Source organism: Neopelma chrysocephalum, unplaced genomic scaffold (assembly GCF_003984885.1).
Source record: "Neopelma chrysocephalum unplaced genomic scaffold, ASM398488v2 Primary Assembly neopelma1_23, whole genome shotgun sequence".
Lineage (NCBI taxonomy): Eukaryota > Metazoa > Chordata > Aves > Passeriformes > Pipridae > Neopelma > Neopelma chrysocephalum.
This window is the reverse complement of record NW_020897691.1, coordinates 15,522,671-15,544,013: the sequence shown is the minus strand read 5'-3', so window position 1 is coordinate 15,544,013 and position 21,343 is coordinate 15,522,671. Positions and strand designations below refer to the sequence as shown.

General features: G+C 39.0%; 1 protein-coding gene across 1 annotated transcript; it reads left to right on the top strand.

Annotated features, from left to right (window-relative positions):
• The first annotated feature begins 704 nt into the window (after positions 1 to 704).
• PPIL4 (peptidylprolyl isomerase like 4) lies at positions 705 to 20,168 on the top strand. The gene is made up of 13 exons (XM_027687931.1): positions 705 to 796; positions 1,291 to 1,358; positions 1,445 to 1,509; positions 3,010 to 3,127; positions 5,061 to 5,203; positions 5,559 to 5,655; positions 6,970 to 7,086; positions 8,112 to 8,236; positions 10,508 to 10,574; positions 11,166 to 11,277; positions 12,809 to 12,905; positions 13,515 to 13,653; positions 19,737 to 20,168. Exons 1-13 carry the CDS (start codon positions 727 to 729, stop codon positions 19,959 to 19,961), a joined length of 1,443 nt encoding a protein of 480 aa, XP_027543732.1. The 5' UTR covers positions 705 to 726; the 3' UTR covers positions 19,962 to 20,168.
• Positions 20,169 to 21,343: the final 1,175 nt, after the last annotated feature.

Genomic DNA, 21,343 nt, shown 5'->3' with positions numbered 1-21,343 from the left:
GTCCTTGACTAAGGGATGCTGGCTGCTGTCTGTTTCACTGATTAGGTCTCCTTTCTTGCTGATTAGGCTTGAAAGAGAGAGTCCAGAGAAGGGCGACAAAGGTGAAGGATCTGGTGCACAAGTCCTATGAGGAGAGGCTGAGGGAGCTGAGGTTGTTTAGCTTGGAGAAGAGGCTGCTCAGGGGTGACCTCATCACTCTCTACAACCACTTGAAAGGAGATTGTAGCCAGGTGGGGGTCAGCCTCTTCTCCCAGGCAACCAATGACAGGATGAGAGGACATGGCTTCAAGCTGCGCCAGGGGAGGTTTCGGTTGGACATTGGGAAGAATTTCTTCACAGAAAGGGTGATTAGACACTGGAATGAATTGCCCACAGGGAGGTGGTGGAATCACCATCCCTGGAGGTGTTTAAGGAAAAACTGGATGCGGCACTCAGTGCCATGGTCTGGTTGACAAGGTGGTGTTAGTTCATAGGTTGGACTCGATGATCTCAGAGGTCTTTTCCAACCCAATGCATGCCGTGATTCTGTGATTCTGTGTGAAGGTACACAAAGATCTTACATCTTACATTTGCCTTAAGATAACTTCGACACATTCCACGTTTTCCGACACCTGCGCCCTCAGAGCCCCGGGACAACTCTTCCCGCACCTAACGGCCCGCGGGGCCTCCGCGCCGGCAGAGGGCGCGCCAGCCGGGCCGCCGCGGGGGAAGGGGCAGGCGGCGGCCATGGCGGTGCTGCTGGAGACCACGGTGGGCGACCTGGTCATCGACCTGTACACGGAGGAGCGGCCTCGCGGTACGAGCCGGCCCCACCGGGCGTGGGTCCGCTCCTGTCCGGGACCAGGCTGGCCCCTGTCCCCTGCCGGTACCGCGTTCCCCCTGCGCGGGCAGGTGGCGGCCCCGAGCGGGATAGCGGCCGGGCTGGGCGCCCCTGGGGCGGGCGGGGGATGCAGGCGGCGCTTGCGGCCACAAATGTAATACATTGTAAATCGAAGGACTGCTGTGATCTTCTTTCTTAGGCGTTTGAAAAGAAACGGGAGGGAAAATCAAGTGTGTTTCTGTATAACTAGCCGTGTTTAGAGTTCTTCGAATCGCTAGAGATGGGCTGTAGGAAGGGAGGAAATGTTACCTCTCATTAGAGCATTTCAGCGTTTATAGATTATACTCTGATAAGCCTCGACACAGTCTGCTCCAAAAACACTTTTCTACACGTTAAACTGAATATCTGTTATATCTATTCTTCCTCTATCTGGAGTTTCCTTTACTAAATGTTGGTATGATTTCTTACAGCTTGTCTGAATTTCCTGAAGCTCTGCAAAGTCAAGTACTACAACTATTGTCTTATTTATAATGTACAGGTGAGGATTCTCAATTCCTTTTTTTTGTTGTTGGTTTAAAATCACAAACACGAAAGCAATATCTAACGTATTCTGCTTTGTGACAGAGGGATTTTATTATACAAACTGGGGACCCCATGGGAACTGGCCGTGGAGGGGAATCCATATTTTGGTAAGTATTTATGTATCAACATGATATATGTATGTGTGTATATAATATATGTATCAACAATGAATTGTATAGGGAAATAGGGGCTCCAGTTTGATTATCTTCAGCTCTCTTGGGGCAGAATTACTGGTGGGAAGTAAAAATGTTGATGCATAGGCTTCTTTGGTTGTCATACTTAGATACCTTTTTAATTTCTACACTGCATTTGGCCATTCAGTTTTTTTTTCCTGGACATTACTCTGTCTTTGACCTTAGAAGTGAAGTTACAACTAACAACGTGTACATACATTTCTGTTTGTTTAAAAACTAGCGAATAACTGTAGTTTGGTAAGAGAAGTATCATAACTAAGTGCTCTGTAGAAGGCCAAATATTTGGAGTTTGTTACTACTTTTATCTTTGTAATAAAATGTAGTTAATTGAGCATGAGTGAAACATAGAGGCTATATTTGATTTCCTCTGTGTATAAGAAAATAATCCCTTTATTCTAAAAAATTATTTGAGTTTTTTGTAGTCATTTTGCATGTATATAAGGAAATCGCTTTTCTTCCTTGTTTAAGACATTTCCAGTGGTCATGCAGACAAAAGTTGTAGAAATCATTCAAGCAGCTAGGATGGAAGTTAGCAAAATGTGTATGTTTTATATGATTCCTTTGAAATTGTTATTAAAAGTAGAATTAAAATTGCAGAGCAGAACTAATTACAAAGTGCTGGGGAACACAATATACAGAGATAAATAGTTTGGTTTGAACAGAGACTGTGTTGCTCAACCAGTGCTGGCTTTTGTAAGTCAGTCTGAGCCTCTTAAATACAAAACCTTGAACCCATGGATCCACGAATCCTCACTTTCTGGTCCTGGAAAGAGTATAATTGTGCTAAGCAGATGCAAGTCTAGGAAGGTAAACTTGCCAGACTTAAGCTCTCTCTGCACACAAGTAGATCAAGTTTATTTTGATACTCTGCTCTGTTACAGGTCTTCTGAGACTTATTGGTATGGCAGGTAGGGAAGTGCAATGTGATGAGAGAGTGTGAGATCCTGTCCTGCTGCTAGCATGGAGAATGGCAGTTCGTCTTTTTTAACTGTTCATTATTGCCAAAGTCCACAAAATCTAGTTTTCTGTTTCTCTTGGAAGAGAAATTTTTGACTTAAATTATTGCATTTTTACAGTATGGAATAACTTATTTTTACAGAACCTACTTAAAACCTACTTCATGCCTCAGAAAAATGTTATATACTGCATTTAACAACATATAAGTACACCCCTCTATCTCCCCCAACCCCCCTGAAAGCCTCTGTGAAATGTCTCAGAAAAATCTGTTGTTCCCCTGTAATATAAAGTGAACTATATAAGTGTACAGGTCCATAAAAATGTGCATGGATGCAGTGTATATTCTGGGTTTATTTGAAGGCCAATGTAAAAATTTTTAAGATGTCTTATTTACTGTTTTACAGCATTTGATTAGCTCACTTTTCCTTGTAACAAATTTGTTATATATATTTTCAGCCAACTCTATGGTGATCAAGCTAGATTTTTTGAGGCAGAAAAGGTGCCGAGAATCAAGCATAAGAAGAAAGGAACTGTGTCAATGGTGAACAATGGCAGTGATCAGCATGGATCACAGGTTGGTACACAGTGTTGGTACACGTCTAAGTAACGAAAATGAAGATTCCATGAGTTTACACAAGCAATGCAACAATGATAGTGTCATCTCAATAGCATCATCTTGTAATATGGTCAAAAGACATGTGAAAAACCAGCCATAGTTAAATATTTTGCATAGGATTTCAGGTCCCAATGGGTATTTTGTGTCAGACAAGAGAAAAATTAACATACTCAGATTCAAATCCTGTCCTAGATTACTTTTATTTGTTAGCACTCAGTCCTCTATTTTTTTCCTTTATTTATTCCTGGGATTTTGCTAATGTATAAAATGGTCAGGAAAAAAATCTGTAGCTGAATGGAAGGGAAAAGTAAGGAAACTGGGGTTTGAAATATTCTTGAAATTTTCTGGTTATGACTTCATATTAGTTTGGAAACTGAAATCATACCACAGTTTCTTCTGTATTGTTACATAAAAGTGTGTATTAATAATACAGTAAGTTTACAGTTTTACCCCAGTGCTGGTATAAAACAGTTTTTGAAAGTGGTGATGTGCCCTTTGCTGTTCCTTGTTCATGTGCATTTTTGCTGTAGGTAGGGTTTTTTACATTTTTTTAAAAGTTCTTTTGCATAGAATGCTGTTGTTTCTAAATTATTATTTTAGGTCCACTGTCACTTTTATAAATTTAAAATGCCTCGCTTGTAATATCCATATGTTTTAATTTTTTAAAAAAAGGGTTTCTTAATAACTGAAGAACAGCTAAGAAAAAAGTATGGGTTTATTCCAGCTAGAGCTTGTAATATATGCAGTTAATTTTGCTGCTTCCTTGCATTGTGTGTATAAAAGTGTTTGGGTGTGGGGTTTAGGAAAAAGAGGTGATATTTGTATTTATATATAAGACGCAGCCTGCTAGTGTATATACAGGCATATGGGAATGAATGCAATTCCCAGGAACATCATTGCAGCTTCTTCCTTGGGAAAGAAAAATTCCAGTAAGGAATTATATGGAGTTTCCTTACAAGTAGAGTGTAGCTTAGTGTAACCTATACCAAATACTAGCCAGTCTTAGCTGTGTTGCAGAGAGAATGAGGAGTGAGATGTTACCGGTCAGATTATAAAGTGTGGGTGTAATGGTTCTGTTCTGTTATTTGTGCATATCTGCTTCTTCCTCCTTCATTCATTATCAAGTGCCCTCCATCTTTGATTTGTTACCAAGTGCTCAGTTGGTATCATTTTCCAGAGTCTCAGTTTTGCCCTAAAGTGAAAGACCTGATTTGTGTTAAGGTACATTTCAGTGCCAGTTGATCTAAGTCAGTGCTACTGTGTGCTAGTTCTTCTCTCAATGCTACTGCATCCTGTTTTTCAGGAGAGAAGGGTTTGTGGGAAGGAAGGAAAAAAGTCTGGGTAGAATTAGGTGAAAGTAGAACTGTGAAAGTTTTTGCCAAATTAATGAAAATGCACCTGCTGACTGCTGCTTGTTGAACAGGTGATTAGAGCTCAGCTCCCAACTCACTGCTATGCAGAGGGGTAGCCTTGTTCTTTCTGCCCTCTCCCTTTCATCAGCTGTGGTGCCTGTCACAGCCTTTGCTGGTCTTGCTCAAGAAACCTACCCAACAGGTAGCTGTCTGCTCTTCCTCTGCCTGTCTGACTTTCTGCCAGATTGCTGAGTCAAACCAACTCACAAAAGGATCCAGAGAGCCAGAGCTGAAGGCTCATGCAGAGGGAGACTTGTGTGAGAGAGCCTCTCTGCCTCAGGCAGTGGCTGTGAGCTGTAGGTTGGCTTACAATGCTCCCAGAGCTGATGGAAGAAGACTAATCTTCTTTTGCAAAAGTCAGGAGGAATCTTTTTTCCATCGAATTCAGTGAGAGTTGTCTCTCTCCTAAGGTAAAAAAAACCCAAAACAAAACTGAATTTTGGTATTCATTGTTACTGGTTTTGTGTCTTCTTTTGTAGTTTCTTATTACTACAGGGGAAAACCTGGATTACCTTGATGGTGTACATACAGTATTTGGAGAAGTGACAGAAGGCATGGATGTATTGAAGACAATTAATGAAACCTTCGTAGATAAGGACTTTATCCCATATCAAGATATCAGGTGTGACTGCTTTTAACTTCACTTTTTGAGGAATACATTGTAATTAAATGAATTAGTCTTTTTTTTGAAACTAGATGAATATTTTGAAGTCAGGCGACCTGTACATGCTATGTTAAATATATTTTTATTCCAGTACTATTGGTAAAATAAGAAAGTACTAAATAAACAATTATGTATGCAAGTACTCAATTATGCCGCCCTTACAGAAGCATCAGTACTAGAACTTACAAGCGTACAGTATATTTGGCTGTTTGGGATATAACTGAGAATTAGTGGAGCTGATTTGCTGTTACTTGGGTAAAGAGAGTTTTATTTGCATGTAACTGATGCTGATCTTGATTTTGTTGTCTGTAAGGATAAATCACACAGTAATTTTAGATGATCCGTTTGATGACCCACCTGGCTTGGCTGTTCCTGATCGCTCGCCAGAACCTACAAAGGAACAGCTCGATGTGAGTGCTCATGTTATCTTCTCGGGAAAAAGTTGGAAGAAATAATTAAATAAATTTATCTCTAGTGGTGTCCAGCACAGACTTGGCCAAAACAAGAATTCAGTCTTTTAAGGCTTTGTCTGTCGAATCCATGTCCTAAAAGAACAACACATTTTTTCGCACAGGAGGATGAGATACTCTTCTACTACGGATCTTGAGTTCTGATATGTCAAATGCTTGTCAGTTATTTGAAGCTATTGCTGTGTTGAATCAAATACAGCTGCTTAATCTTTCAAGAAAATGTTAAAAGCATGACTTGAGTGCTCTCCCCTGTGACTCTGGTGGATTTAGGTTTGAAAGCTGTATTTTAGATTTCTATTTGCAGTGTAGATAAGCAGAACATTCAGAATATTCACCTTTGGTATTATTTGTTTTCTGTATACTCTGGTAGGAGACAAAATATAACTAACATTTACTATTGTTAAAGTAGTTACCACTATTTTCCTTTTAAATGTGAAATAGTATGTGTTTCAGTGGAAGTAATTGTGGTCATTCTTTGAGTTATATGTGCTAACATGCATACTGTTGTGGGCTATTTGTTCAAACAGAAGGAATTTTCTAAAAAATAAGTGGAGTAGTTAATAATTCACTTAGTATGCAGTTATGGAAGTTATATGTAAGATTATCTCCTTGCATGGAAAGGAGTTTTTTCAAGCAATGAATAAATTGACTAGAGAGAATATTGTTTATTCTCAAACTTAATACACATAATTACAAGATTGGAAGGAGGCTTTCATAGTGCGTCTGCACTGTGGTTAGTCTCTGATGTGCCTTCAGATACATTAAATGGTATAAGGAGTTTAATAGCTCACTGCCAACTGTGTAGAGATTTGAAAACTTTTACTTAGTTTTCTTTTTAATAACTTTTCTGAAGATACACCTTTTGGTGTCTGTAAGAGGGAGAGCATTCTGGAGATGCTGAAGAGGAGAAAAATTAAACCTCAAATCCTTTCTAGGTGTAGGTGTATAAAAATAAAATTCTTATTTTGCTATATTCTGTTTAATGTTTGAGTCTTATGAGGCATCACAGGTACTTGCAGTGTTCCTGATCTTCATTTTGGGTGATGAGTTTTTGAGTATGAGGTGGGAATATAAAAGAATTTAGAATACTTATAGTTCACAGTGCCTGAAAGTCCAGTTCTGTGGAGATACAGTGCTTAAGCATTTTCCTGTCTTGGGGTGTGAGGGGAGAGATCACACAAGTAATATTTGGAAAGTAAGAAAGAAGTTTTGGACATGACTTGGTAATAAATAGCTTTTTCCTTAATTTTTCAGAGTGGCAGAATAGGAGCAGATGAAGAAATTGATGACATGCAAGGGCGGTCTGCAGATGAAATAGAAGAAGTTCAAGCAGAAAAAGAAGCAAAAACTCGTGCCATTCTTCTGGAAATGGTGAAAATCTTCCTGCGTTTACCTTGCAGATGTTATTCCAGTGTGTGCACATGTTATTAAGTCTAGAAGAATGTGTACTACTTTTCTTGAAATTGCTTATCTTGTGATGATGTCATGTTTCAGAATCTGTGCTGTTAAATGTCTGTGGTACAATGAAAAGGATTGACTGTGAGCACTGGATGTGGTTTTTTGATAAAACTGGTGATACTTCATTTTCAAAGCCAGGATTAAAAGTGGGACAGTGGAGGCTTTGTAAAAACTTGCTAGAAGTACATCCAGTTAAAAAACGTAACATACATAACATGCTGCTGAGTATCTGTAATCCTGGGAAAGGTTTAGCATGTGTGGGAGAGGGCTGAGCTAATTTTTGATAATCTCTTCCCAGTACATACAGTGGCATTGAGGTTGCATTATTCATATCTGTAATGGCACTCTTTCTCCTGTGGAATTAGTTGAATTTAACACTGGTTAACTCTGTGTTCCTTCTTCTTAAATGTAGTGTTCGGTAACTGCTGGCAGTTGTAAACTCAGTAGTAACAAAAACTGTGAATAGGCTTTGGAGTCTTTTTTTTTCTTTAAGGGAAAAAAAATTTAAAAAAGCATACGCACTGTTGAAGAATGAGTGAATCCATCTCACTCCTTTACAACTACCAAATTCAAATTTGTGGTGAATAGTTCACAGCAGAGCCTAATTCCAAGGTCAAACCCCAGATATGGCCGCAATGTTGCAGAAGACTTGTAGGAGGAAAAGAAGTGCTTTTAGAACTCTCTGTTACGTTAAGAACAGGAAAAGCAAAGTAGAAAGCATTTGTCAACTTGAATGAAGTCCCAGCGGTGGAATTTTTAGGTGCTATGGAAAACATTTTTTTGTGGCACTGAGTAGGAAAAATAATTTAATTTTTGATTTTGTGATAGGAAAGATTTTTTTTTTTTGAGATCATACAAAAGTTGTGTTGCCAGTGTGCTGTGCTGCCTGTAAAGAGCTTTAGGCAGAAGTGATGAACATCCTTTTCTGTATGCCGCAGGTGGGAGACTTACCAGATGCAGATGTCAAGCCACCAGAAAATGTGCTGTTTGTTTGTAAGCTGAATCCTGTGACCACAGGGGAAGACCTGGAGATAATATTCTCACGATTTGGTCCCATTAAAAGGTAATTATGGTAAAATAAAAGGGAAAACCTTCTTCATTGAAACTGAACTTGATTCCTCCCAGTTCAGGTTTGGCTGTTAAGGAGTAGTCTGGTGTCTCATGAGATTTGTGCTGTTTGGATAGAGACCACCACAACAGATCTAGCTAGATGAGTATCCTGTCCCAGCAGTGGTTTTAAGTGAAATCCTAGGGAACAAAGAAAGCATATGATACTCTTCCCTGCCCCCGTCCTCTCAATCCTTTCAGCAGTTTTTTTCTGATATGCTGCATGAGCTGTATACGGTCTCTGGGTTTTTCTTCTGCATGGGAATATGTATGGTTTGGGATAAAGCAACAAACATTTCTGGCATCTGATATACTCATTGTAAGGTGTTTCTGACGCCTGATGCCTTTTTGAGTTTTGAACTTGGCTTCTGGTAGTTTCAGTTGATTCCTCCTAGTACTGCTATCAAAAGACATGATGGGCAATGAAGTCTGCTTTCCTACACCTCTCTGTCCTATACTCCAAAGTAATTTTTTCCATTGCTAAGAGCACTAGCCTACATACTCATGCTTTGTAGTGGGGATTTCCTTACCTTGTTTCTCTTTTCTTGACTTTTTCCTGTTCTTTTGTTTTCATTTCAAGATGAGAGAATCAGAACTGCACATGGTATTGAAGAAATTACAGATATGCAGTGGCACAGTGGTGGTCTCTGCATTGTTCTCAACTCCTTTTCTAGTGAATACTAAAGCTAGGGGTTTTTTGTTGTTTTTTTTTTTTTTTTATAATGCACATGATTCCACCCTTGCTCATCTTGTAGCATTTATCTACATCATATGAGCATCATTTGCTGTCTTGTTGGTCTTGTAAGGACTTCCTGCAATTTCTTCAGTCTTTATTTTTGCTACCTTTAACAATTAGTATCATCAGCACAATTTAGTATCATCAGCAAACTTTGAAATCAGTTTGCTCTTACCTGACCTTTTGCATGTTTATCAGTGCAAAGATGTTCCTTATATCCTTTTCCCCGAAAGCCTTTGGTTCAGGAGTTTATTAGAATTTCCAGAGGGATTTCAAAAGACTGCATCAAATGCATCATCATCATGCATAAGCATATTGACTCTTTCAGAGCACTTCACTTAGGTTTATTCAGGTGGTCCTGAGTAGGCCCTGTGTATTCAGACACACACTAAGTCTGTTCTGCTTTGAGTTTCTACCAGTTTGTGTGGTACTGGCACACAGGCCTGCAGACACCCAGATGCTAAACTAGATTATCTGGGGAGGAAAGGGGGTGGTGAAATGGGGATTGTGTGCAGCTCTTACAACTCCAACATGATGTCTGTATGTCCTAGGGATTTATTTTTTTCCCTCTATTAGTTTGTTCACTACCTCTTCTGCAATCCTTCCACTTTGAGATAGATTCTCTGAATAATCCACGAAGCAGCATTCTTGCACAAAACGGTCCTGTCATCTTCCTTGCTGATGGCTGCTGCAAAGAATGGCTAGAGCTTCTCTGAATAGCCTTGTGTTCTGCTTTTTTTCTTTTTCTCTCCCCCCTCCTTTTTTTTCATCTGTTGACCTTGATCATCTTTTTAATTGTGTATCCTAATCCTGATTTGTCATTTCCTCAGTAATGTTGGGGAGGTCTCACATTATTAAGTCTCACTTTAATGCCACATTTCCTGCCCTGGTTGTCTGTCTGTCCTCCTTCAGCATCCTATAGTAAGAATTCTCATGTCAAGTACGAGAGTTGGGTGATACTGATGCAATACTGTATTGTTCCCATTTTGCATCTACTGATTCAATACTTTGGGCTTCTTATTTTTGCCCTGTGAACTGCCTCATGAAAAGATGGCTGCTAAAGAGGTGCTTGCTAAGAAGAGAAAGTTTGTCACATGGTATCTGTTTAAACTTTGCTTAAAATGACTGAGAAAACAGAATGTGAAATTTTTTGTCTTGCATTAGTGAAATGCAAAAAATTAATAACAAATACTGGAAAATATATTTTGTTTCATTAATTAGAAATTAATCTCTAGTTCTACACTTCATGGTAGCCATTTGTGAGTTAAGTGTAATTACTCAAGTATGTTGCATGCATTTTTTCTGTGCAGACACCCCCACATCAGTAGGGGGTCTCAGAATCAAGTGTTGTAATACCTTCAAGATGTTTTGGTTTTGTGATTTATTTTTTTATTTATTTGAACTGTTACTCTCCCTTTTAAGCAGTGCTTTCCTATCCTATGATTTTTGCTTCAACGGCATTGACATTTTAATTTTATATCAATTTTTCAGCTGTGAAGTGATTAGAGACTGGAAGACTGGTGAATCTCTTTGTTATGCTTTCATTGAGTTTGAAAAGGTATGTTTTTTAGGTATACTATATGTAGATTCTGCTTATAAAAGTTCATTTCTGGTATACTTCCATTAAGGGAAAACACTGATATCTTCAAGTGTGGGGTAGCTAATATAATATATAATACAATAGTGTCCTGCACTGGGCTTGTAAATGATGCTTACTGTATCAACATGCTGCTCTTACTGTGAGATTGATAGTGATAGTTCTCAGGGTGGTGCATAGCTTTGTATGTGGTAATCTGTGGTCTAATCTGTGAGGAAAATCCTGGAAAAGTGTTCTCACTTTGCTTTAGCCTACTTATATACTTAAAATGGAGCTTTTTTTAGTTGTCCTATTTTCCTTATTTTTCTGAATGTATTACATTGTGCCAAATACCTAACTGGACTGGCAAATTTTTAAAGTGGTGAATTGAACTAAAGAATTGGAATTTGAAATGCTGATGTTCAGAGAAAGCATAACTATTGCTTTTGAAATGGTACAATGCAAGAACTGGTGTACTGTAGGCAATTTTGGAAAGAAATGTATGCCATTAAGCAGTTGAATATACTTATGAAATAATCATGACTCAAGGTATTCTGGTAATGTTAATATCAGGAGGAAGACTGTGAGAAAGCCTACTTCAAAATGGACAATGTGCTGATAGATGACAGACGGATACATGTGGATTTTAGCCAGTCTGTTGCAAAGATTAAATGGAAAGGAAAAGGTAAGTACATTTGCGATACTTTGATCCTCGTAACTTAACAAGCTATGGCTTCAAAACTAAGCATTATATAAAGAGTTTGTAGTTTAAATCATCTCATCTTCAGGGATATAAATTTTCCTGGTGCTGTAATAAATAAAGCAACACAGTTGTTAGCTCTTCCTTTCATTTGTTTTGTATGAAAGAGAAGAAGGGTTTACAACTGTCCTATGTTAACATTTCATTACCACTGATTACCTTTTTTATCCAGTGTATTTTTGCCACTAAAATATTTTTTCCTCTCAAGCTTTGGACATGATGTTTTTTGATATTACTTATTAGCAGACTAATATTGCAGTACATTGTTACTTTCTAGTTTCTTTTCTTTATTCACTGTATGACAGTCAGGTATATATAAGAAGAAGTAACTATTCAGGCCAGGGATTTCTGCTCTTCACCTCCAGTAGGTCAAACATACTGTCCAGCAGGTTGTATTGTATGAAAACCCAAGTTCAGGTGTTTGAGGATGTTTTGGGAGGAAAAAAAATGGAGGAAGAGGTGGATGCAGTGGTTATTTTGTTGCTGGGGAATGAAGAAAACACTAGACTTGGAGAGGTGACTGTGCATTGCAGTGGTGGCATTCTTGTGTGTCTTCTCCTAAAAATGCAGTCAGCCCTTGGTTGTTAGCACACAGTTTCTCCAAGTAGGGTTCTGGTCGTGAACACTGCGGTACTAGAACTTGTCCTGCACAGAGCAAAGCAGACTCTGTAGTCTGTCTATACCATGTGCTGCACTGCATCCTGTACTAACTGACTGTGTGGAAAACTTTATCTGGGTAGATTAGGTCTAAATTGTTCAAAATATTGAAAAGCTAACTATATTGTCGTCTTGTGCTTCAATGGTACCTAAAAAATGACCTAGGGGAGGTACTATCCTTGTCCCTTGGGAGGCCGTTTCTGGCCCAGCCAGTGAATGTTGCAGTTCTCAGTGTGGCCGTGAGATGGCAGCACGTTGCTGTGGCTTGTTCCTCTGTGGGCTGGTACTTCCGGTGTATGGATGGAAACGGGAATCTGTCGTGCCTCTCTCTAAATCCAAACATGACCAGGTTTTTTTATATAGTTTTCCATTTGAATTACTGAGCTGTAGCTGTCTCAGAGGTTTCCCTTTGTGCAGCCCAGAGCAAAAAGTCAGTTAATAATAGTCTGTGGCCTTTCATGGTAACAGAATTTTAAGTAGTGTGGCACACAATCCCTAAATGGGACTAAGCCAGTTACTGAATTCTGCTTTGTGATCCTCTTTGTATGTTGTCTCCACTAGACATGAATGAGGAGAAAGCCGTGTGTTGCTTAATGGTATCTGCAAGAGAAGGACAGAACATCACAGCTTGTCCTGCATTCCTACTTTGTAACCGAGATGTCAGGTTTTTTTCTGGAACTGTATCCTGCTGTGCATCTCTATGTGGTTATGAAGAGCTCTTAATCAGGACTTAATAATAGTTGTGTGTCTTGGTTGTGTTTTTAGCTGTAATGAGTTGATTATATTTTTCTGTGAACAGGTGGGCGTTATACAAAGGACGATTTCAAAGAGTACGAGAAGGAACGTGACAAACCTTCAAAACTTGCCCTGAAAGAGAAGGTAAAACCAAAGCAAGAGTATCCTTTCTGGTCAAAGGTGCTTTTTGAATTAAGTACAGTTTATGAAAGTAGCCTGGAAAAGACTTCTTAATTTTAAAGCTTGCCAAATGGATGTTTTGCTGCTGCTTCATATAACCAACCATTTGATGTTTGAGATAGAATCAAGCATTTTGTGCTTTTCACTTGATAGCTTTGATGAATTTAGTAAATATGCTCTTTCACTTCCATGTTGTGTGCAGGTAAATAATGTTCCAAGTCTACAACCCTGGAATGACGTATAGCATAACAGAGTTTTAAGTAGTTTCAGAAGGGACATTCCATCCAGAATGGAACCAGAGTAGTAACTAAATCATTCTCTGAGATTATACTTTGCTTGTGGTAAGCATGAGAGAAAATAAGCCTATAGCTTGTTCGGATATCCACGGGTATTAAAAAAAGGAGAACTGGGACCTGGCTGTACTGTTTGACAGGACAGAATTCAGTTAACAACCCTGTTCTGACTGAAATACATTTTAAGTCTTGGTAAATGCTTTTCTGATAAACAGGGATTTGTTTGTTTCACAAGCTGTTGTGTTCTGCTACTTATTGATATTAAATAACAGATCTGTCCTTAATCAACACCATCAGTGCCAAGTATGACCTTGTGCTGGATGAGGATGTAGAAGAGTCTCAAACAAGTCACTCACACTTGGCTAAAAAGCAAAAGAAGAAAAAGCACCACCACTCTGAAGATGACGATGATGACAAGAGGACCAAAAAATCTAAGGTACTTACCTCTTCATGCACTAACTTTATACCTGTTCATTGGTTTCCTCATAAAAGAAGCTAGGAAAAAAAAGTCTGATATTGAATGAGGACATGGCATGCAAAGTCCCTTAAAATACAGCAGTTGTGAACCTACAGAAGGCTGATGTTAATATTTGATTATAAAAGAGGCTTTCCAAATCCTTCTTGACTTTTACAGCTTGGCATATCTAGATGGCTTTTCACCAAAACATCCTAAAGAGGCAGTGTAGCCTCTCATAAAGTAGATCTTCAGCACTTTGAACCCGTTGTTCACGTATTCCCAGTCGTAAACTAGTAGTCAATCATATTTCATGACTGTAGACTATTTTTCATTTTCTTGCCAGACCATCATATGTTGACTTTTTCCCATATGGAAAAACCCTCAATCTCTTTGCATTTTTTTTTTTATTTTTCCCTAACTGTTTTGGAAGCATTTCTGTAAAATCTGTGTGTGGGTTTGCTTGCATCTCTACTATGCAAGCACATGGCACTGTAAGGCTGGGACCATGGAGGAGCTCGTCAGGACTAGTTCTGTCTTTCATTAGTTCCCCTGCAGCCTGTCAAGACAGCATTCTCACATTTCTGTGAACTTGGGATAGTCAAGACATTGGTGTTCTGTGGAAACAAGGTCTGCAGTGATAAAGTGGAGGGTTGAACTGTCATTGAAGTGTGAGCATTAGGGAGAATTGAGTTAAGCTGAAAAAGAAAAATACCCAAACCCTACTATTTTAAAAGGGCAAGCTTTATGAGTGAGAACAAAGCTGTCTTCTACCAACTTTGTAGAAAGTGGTAAGGTTTCAGCCACAGTAAATAAAGCCTTTGTCCTGTCATGAGTTTTGAGTACTGCTGTAAGTTCTGTGTACACAGAGCATTCACGATTCTGTTGCTCTGTTACATTACTACTTCTGTGATGCTTAAAAATAACTTTTCTCATCAACATTAGTAATTAAATTCTTTCAGTGTCACCAGTGAGCCCTATTTCTCATTCACGGACAAAGTCTTTTTGTCACTGTGTACTAACTGTGTCAGGGTCCCTTGGGCAGAGGGGAAGCACCTGTTCAGATAATTGAAATCTCAACTGGAGCGTGTACAGACAAGAGGTCTGGACTACTGTTGGTTTAGACTTCCTCCTGTCTTTTTGGCTGATTGACACTGTTGCTTCAGCATTCTTGAAAAGGATATTTCTGGCAGTAATCTTTGTTCTTGATGGTTCAGAAATTACACCTGTGGAACTTGCTGGTCATGTGTTATCAGCATTTAAAAATCATTTAGAAGTCTCCATCCCTGCAAATGGCACAAGTACCAGCAGCAATATAAGGTGTTAATCAGTGTCATAATAGTTCCAAGGGGATCTGAGACTTCGTAGCACAGTGGATTTCATAGCACAAAATCATGGATGAGGAGAGATGGACTCCTGGTGCTGTTTCCGGTACTAGAAAAGAATATTTTCTAGTGCTTCACTGTATGATCTCTTCTATCTGTATGTGTATCTTTTTGTGATTTAGTCACCTGCTCCTAGTGTGGTTTGTTCCTGTAGTCTCTGCTGCTGTATTCTGGTATCTTCTTTCCCGTGGCTTTCTTCTCTCTTACTCACCTTTACCCAGTTCGCTGTAATAGCTTAGCTTTCTTATGCCCAAAATCACAGATGGAGACTTACTTCTATTCTCTGATGACAAGCATCATAGATCCCTCTTGGAGTTGTGAAAATTAATTTCTGGGAAGAACTTTTCTGTCTGGATTTGAGTATTCTCATTAGTGTGTAGTGTGCAGTGTGTACATACTGAGCAGTGTGTACTCACTCTCACGTAGAGATTCAGTAAGTGTCTTGGGCATGAAATCTGCAGCCAGCTTAGCTGAGAAATCCTGTTTGACATATACAAATTTTTTTTTTTTATTATTTTATAATTTGGTCCTAATCTGTGGAACTCATACCAGAACAGGGGAAAGAAGCATGTTCCTGAGATGGAGTGTGTTCACTGTGAATACTGAGGCCAGCACAGAGGGTAACGGTAGCATTTTTAATATAGACAAACAAAGTGTTCTCCCTTAACCCTATTTTGTAAATCATAGAATGTATTTGAAGTAAGAACTTTAAAACAAAACAACAGCAGACCTCCCACAGCTAATTGGCCAAAGAGCATAATAGCTGTGCTTCATACAGAAACTTCTACCCCAAGTCCTTAGTGTGGCAGAGATTTTAATTGATATCAGGGGCTTATAGTGGGAAGTTCTGGCAACTGGAACTGCAGTTTGTTCTATGAACTCCAGCTATGACTTGAAGGGGTTTTATTTTCTGAATAGTTTCCATAAAGTTAGGTTGTTTTTCTGTTCTCTTGCTGGTGATTTTTTTTTTCTTTAGTATATTTTGACTCATCCTTTTCTTAGTCTGACTCCTGTTTCCTGAATCTTCAGCAGTGTTGATGTTTTAAGAATGTATTTTTGAATCTTGTGCTGTTTGACTTGATTCCAGTGGGTAGAAGAGGTAGGATGTTGTGGCTTGCGTTTAGTAGGTAACAGGATGTGGGTCTGGGGCAGGAGGCTGGACTACCATGTGGGTTTGTGAATAGGATTTGGTAGTTTTTTTGAATACAGGTCAAGCTTCTGCTTGAGATCTGTATTACAACTTGTTCCCCTTCCAGTTTTCTCTGTTTTCTCTTGGATTTTATTTTTTAAGATAACTGAATCTGTGGAGGAGTATAGCCTATCCAATAGTTTTTTGTGAGACATAGGGGCTTCCTAACTTTCCAATTTCTGTATTGCATGGTTTCAACAGAGATACTCATTTTTCTGGTTTTAATTTCGTGCTCTTACTGCTTTTTGCATACTGTTCCCTTTAGATTCAGCGTCAAGTTTGATCAAAATATTCCCCCTGAAAAGGCTGTCTCTATTTTTTTGCTCCTTTTAACCTTTGACTAGTGTGCCTATAAGTGGTATGCTTAATGTATTTAGAGGTGGCATATGTATTCTACTTTTGTGGTCATAGTATTTCTAGCTGATTTACCTGCAGGTGCTGTTTAGGAAGTGACTACTTTTGGCAAAGTCAGCCATGAACTTCCAGAGAAGTGTCTTTCCCTCTTTTCCTTTTTCCTTCCTCAAACAACCCAGCCTGGTGCTGGATTAAGAATTGGGGTGATTATCTCTTAGTCATTAGTCATTAACTGATGAGAGGCTGTGATCCTGTATTGAGAAATCTGGACATCAGCAGTAGGAGAGAGCCTGTTTTTAAGGAAGAATCTTTTTTCTTCCTCTTCCAAAACAGCATGGTTTTGACTTAGGGCATGAAAGATTTGATATCAAGATAACATTGTTTTTATTAATATAGAGTGTTTAAAAAACTGACCTTTTTCTATGCCAAAGACTTTAAAATGTAAAGTCTTATTTAAGGGGTAATGGAGCTTGTGTTGGTGGTGGACTAAGATGCAATTCGTTCTATTAATTCAGACCACTACACCATGTTCATAGTAGCTACTGTGGTGACTTTTTTGTGTCCCTTTCAGACTTGCACCTATACCTTAAATGCTTCTATGAAGGTCACTGAGCTTGGCTAACTCAATGCTTATATGACTTTTTTAATCCTTTCAACAAGTTGCTCGTTCTATGGCATTCAATGTGGGCTATTTGTCTGTAGCTTCAAGTGTTCACTAACCTGTTCCCTGCCCTGACTTGGCCAGTAACCTGCCTCCAGTGTTGACATGGTAGATTTTTCAACTGAGCACTGTTCTGCTGTTCTCCTGTTTCCCATGTGCTGGGAGGCAACTCCAGCAACAAATCAGGTAGAAGGCAGCCATACACAAAGCCCACCACTTGTTTACCTGGCCGATATTGTCTTGTTCCTCTGTACTCCACCACAGGCATGTCCATCTTGTGATGTCCATCTTCTGATATTCTTGCCACAGAGGGGCTTGAAACTTGATGTCTTGTTCAAACATATGGAGAGTGAGGGTTTTTGGCTAGAAGAGTAATATGGCTGTGCATCATTTTGACGGTGAATGGACAAAGTTTTTATAAATAGCTCAAAGCACCACTGAGTCTTTTTGGTGGATTCACATTTTAACATCTGTACTGAAATAAGTTTGACATTAAAGGCATGGAATAGGCACTTGGCCACCAGTGAGATTACTGTAGCCAGCAGTAGGAGAATTTTTTTGTTATAGATCAAACCTGTGATTATTCATGTAGGTGTTTATCCAGGGGGTTTATGTTGCTTATTGTAACCCTAGTATTTCAGCATTACCTATGTAATTATAAAAGTGGTGTTTGCTCTGGGAACCATCCTGATCCCTGACTCTCTGCATGAAAGCTCTGTTTGGAGTAGAGTTTTTTCACTGTTCTTTTAAATAAATAAAGTTTGCTTGTTTGTACATGGAGTATAGGTTTCAGCCGTACAATTGTGAGTGCTACTGTCATGGTGCATATTTAGGAAAATCATATCTGAAACGAGGAAGGAAACACTGTGTAATTTAATGCAGACATTTTTCACAGTTCATCATGATCTGTGCTTAGTGTTGTTATTAAAATTCCATAAATTGGTATCTGTCTGCTAGAGCATATAGTCATACTTAACTTTCAGATGATCAGTCATACCTTCAAAAAAAAAGTGTCTGCCACCTTTTAACAGCAAGGTGTGTAAGTATCTTTCTGCAGGATTCTGAAGCTCCCTCTTGTATTTTGTTTCGTGGTGTATCTTAATTGAATAATAAGAACAAACTAGTTTTTAGCAGTGCTTGAAAAATGTTAGTTCACATGTCAAAAATGAGTGTTTTGTATTAATAAAATCTTTAGAGCTCCTTGAAATGGAATGTTTGCTTCCTAAGTGATCTGTATTTTTTTACTTTTAAAACCGCTATGATGCCATGGCCTGTACAGGTATTGGTGTCCGCACATAGTGAGTCTAGTGTGTGCTGTGCCATAATGTTGTCAGTGTGACATTTCAGGCCTGACTGATTAGACTGTCTTTCCTAACTACAGTCTCAGTGGTTTCATACTGCCTAGTGCAACATGTAGAGCAATTGTCTACTGACAGCAGTTCCTCCTTTGTTACCTACTCGTTTTTCTCTCCAGAGCAAATCTGTTCTGTGCACTCAGCCCACTCACACAGCATTCTCAGTGACAACATGAAGAAATCTATGAAAGTTCAAAATTTCCTCATTTTTGGCTCCCTGACCTTGCAGCAGCTTTTTTTTTTCAGGAGTTTTTATGTGTGTGCCTAAACACCATTACCACTTGTAGTAAATACTGTTGATCTCTCCTTTTTAGGTAATTTTAAATTAGATAGATAAACTTGGACCCCTTAGAGTTTACTGTACCTGTGTATGACTGTATTCTCATGTGTTTTCTCTATTGGTCATACCAATAAGCCTGCAAAATATAACTAGCTTTTCTTTAGCTCATTATTTCCATTTCAACTCACATACCCTGTGTTGTTGTTTGGTTGTGCATTTAAGAGGATCATATTCTCCATGCTACCTCTTCTTGTGGACTTCTAACTTCAAGGAAATGTAGTTTGCATGTGTCTGTGTGTCGTTGGTCTCTGTAACAGTGTAATTTATTTTGCTGAAGCCTAGAGTTTAGGCCATTAAGAATTATTACAGGCATGTTTTAAAAAATGTTCTGCATCTGCATAGCACTGGAATGCCTGTGGGGATTGAACCAAAACTTATGGTGGAAATACTTGCATTGGATACTTACATTAAAAATCCAAATCTAGCTTAGAAGCTTGTGTGATGCTTATGAAGAGTTTAATAATATCCATCTGAGTGGAATCCCTGATATAATCAGTTTTTGGTAATGCTCCTTAGGAAATACAAGGAGAAGCATTCCTTGACAGCCCTGCATTTTTCCATACACACTGACAAAAACTTATCTTCTTCATATGGTTTCGTTGGGGTTTTTTTCGTGTTGTCTTTCTCGAATCATCATGGATGTGAATCTATTTCAGGTGGTACCAGCCCTAGCTAAGGAACCAACCATGCTTGAGTCTTCTCAAGTTCTCTTCACTCTTCATGCCTTTATATATTTTCCCGTTTTGTCTGTAACTACATTTCTGTCCAATTCCTTTAACAGGATTCTGATCGAAAACATGAGGGAGAACGCTGTAGAGAGAGGATAAAGAGTGAGAAGAAAGACAGGCATCGGAGTCGCAGCCGTTCTCAGGAGAGAGATTATAGTTACAGCAAACAGAAAGACAAATACAAAGAAGACTTCCGAGTAAGAGACTGGGATAAAAAACCAGACAGAAGCAGAAGTCCTAAGAAATCAAAAGACAAAGAGAGGTCCAAGTACAGATGAAGGATGAGGAAAAGAAAGAGGGGGACTGAAATATGTTTTCTTCCGGTATTTCCAACATTCTGTCAAATGGACGTACAGTTACTGGATAAAAGCAGTTGCCTTCTGTTGGCAGCCTGACCTTATAATTCTATGAATGCCCAGTGGATGACTGTCAGAGTAAGCTGTGATTCCAAAACTATGGTTTCAATAAAGTATTTTATGTTAGTTGATTGGTCTGAATCTCGGGTAAGGAATGTTGTCTAAAGCTTTTTGGAAACATAAGCATACACTAACAAGTGAATTGCCCTTCTCCACTGTGACAGGATTTGCATGACATACCTCCTTTTTTCAAGGAGGTTGTTTTTACCTTTCTGCACTTTCAGATGTCGTGGTAATGAGCGTGATAGAAGACCTGAGGAGACAGAAGTGTGCTGTGCACAGTCCTTCCAGGAAGTGGGCAGATACCATTTGTATATGACTACTTAAAACTCTTTCCTTCCTTTAAAATTAAGGGCTTCTGCTTGGCTTAGTCCCATCAGCTCCATGTGCTGCCACCACTGTGCAGCAGTGGTTAAAGGCACTGAAGTGCTGCTGCGCTGCAGATTTGACAAGGGTTTGGAGATGGTAGAGCAATTTTCTTGCTGCTTTTAGGAAATGGCAGTCATATGCTGCACTTTTCTGCAGCAGAAACGGCTTTTTTTTCCTTGCAAAAAGTAAATGCTTAAGAACTGAACCTTTATATGAATAGCATATGGAAGTAAATAGTCAATTTGTGTTGGTGGTCAAAGAGTCTTCAGAATAAAGGGTTAAAAAAATCAGTAGTTTAAAAAAATCCAAAAGGTTTCAAGTTTCTGATTTCCAATATGCCTTATTGCTTTTAAAAATGTACCCAGTATCTTCAGATTGACGAGATTACCTGTTTATATTTTTAAGAGAAAACTCTCAAACGTGGTTGTTCAAAAGTAAGGTGATATTAATAGGTGATTAAATGACAGCACAAAAGCTCCCAATTTGAAGGCAAGTACTTAATTTTAGGACTACATTTCTAGGCTAGTCTGCTAACACTGGAGGGACCGCAGTTCGCCTGGCACACACATGGGTGGCCCAGCGCTCTGGATTAGATGGGATTTACTGCTATGGTCTTTGGAAATTGTGGTTGTGTGCACGTGGTTCTTCTGGAAATTACATAGACAAGCTATATGGTCAGCTGAAACCAAAAACACTTCCTGCTGGTTCTGTCCTGCCAGAGGTATTGGAGTGGACAGGACTTTTTATTATCTGGGAGGTGAAGAGTTGACTTGTTCTAATCTAATGGGAGTTCACACTTCCCTATCCTCATTTCCTTTTCGTCAGTGGTATCTCCAACCTCAGTTTCAGTATTGACCTTTGGTGTTTGTGGTAGT

Excerpts from the sequence above, each read along its gene's own strand:
- PPIL4 (XM_027687931.1), top strand. The coding sequence starts at position 727 with ATGGCGGTGCTGCTGGAGACCACGGTGGGCGACCTGGTCATCGACCTG. Across the intron at positions 8,237-10,507 it reads CGATTTGGTCCCATTAAAAG|CTGTGAAGTGATTAGAGACT; the intron begins GTAATTATGGTA and ends TCAATTTTTCAG. Across the intron at positions 13,654-19,736 it reads AGAGGACCAAAAAATCTAAG|GATTCTGATCGAAAACATGA; the intron begins GTACTTACCTCT and ends TTCCTTTAACAG.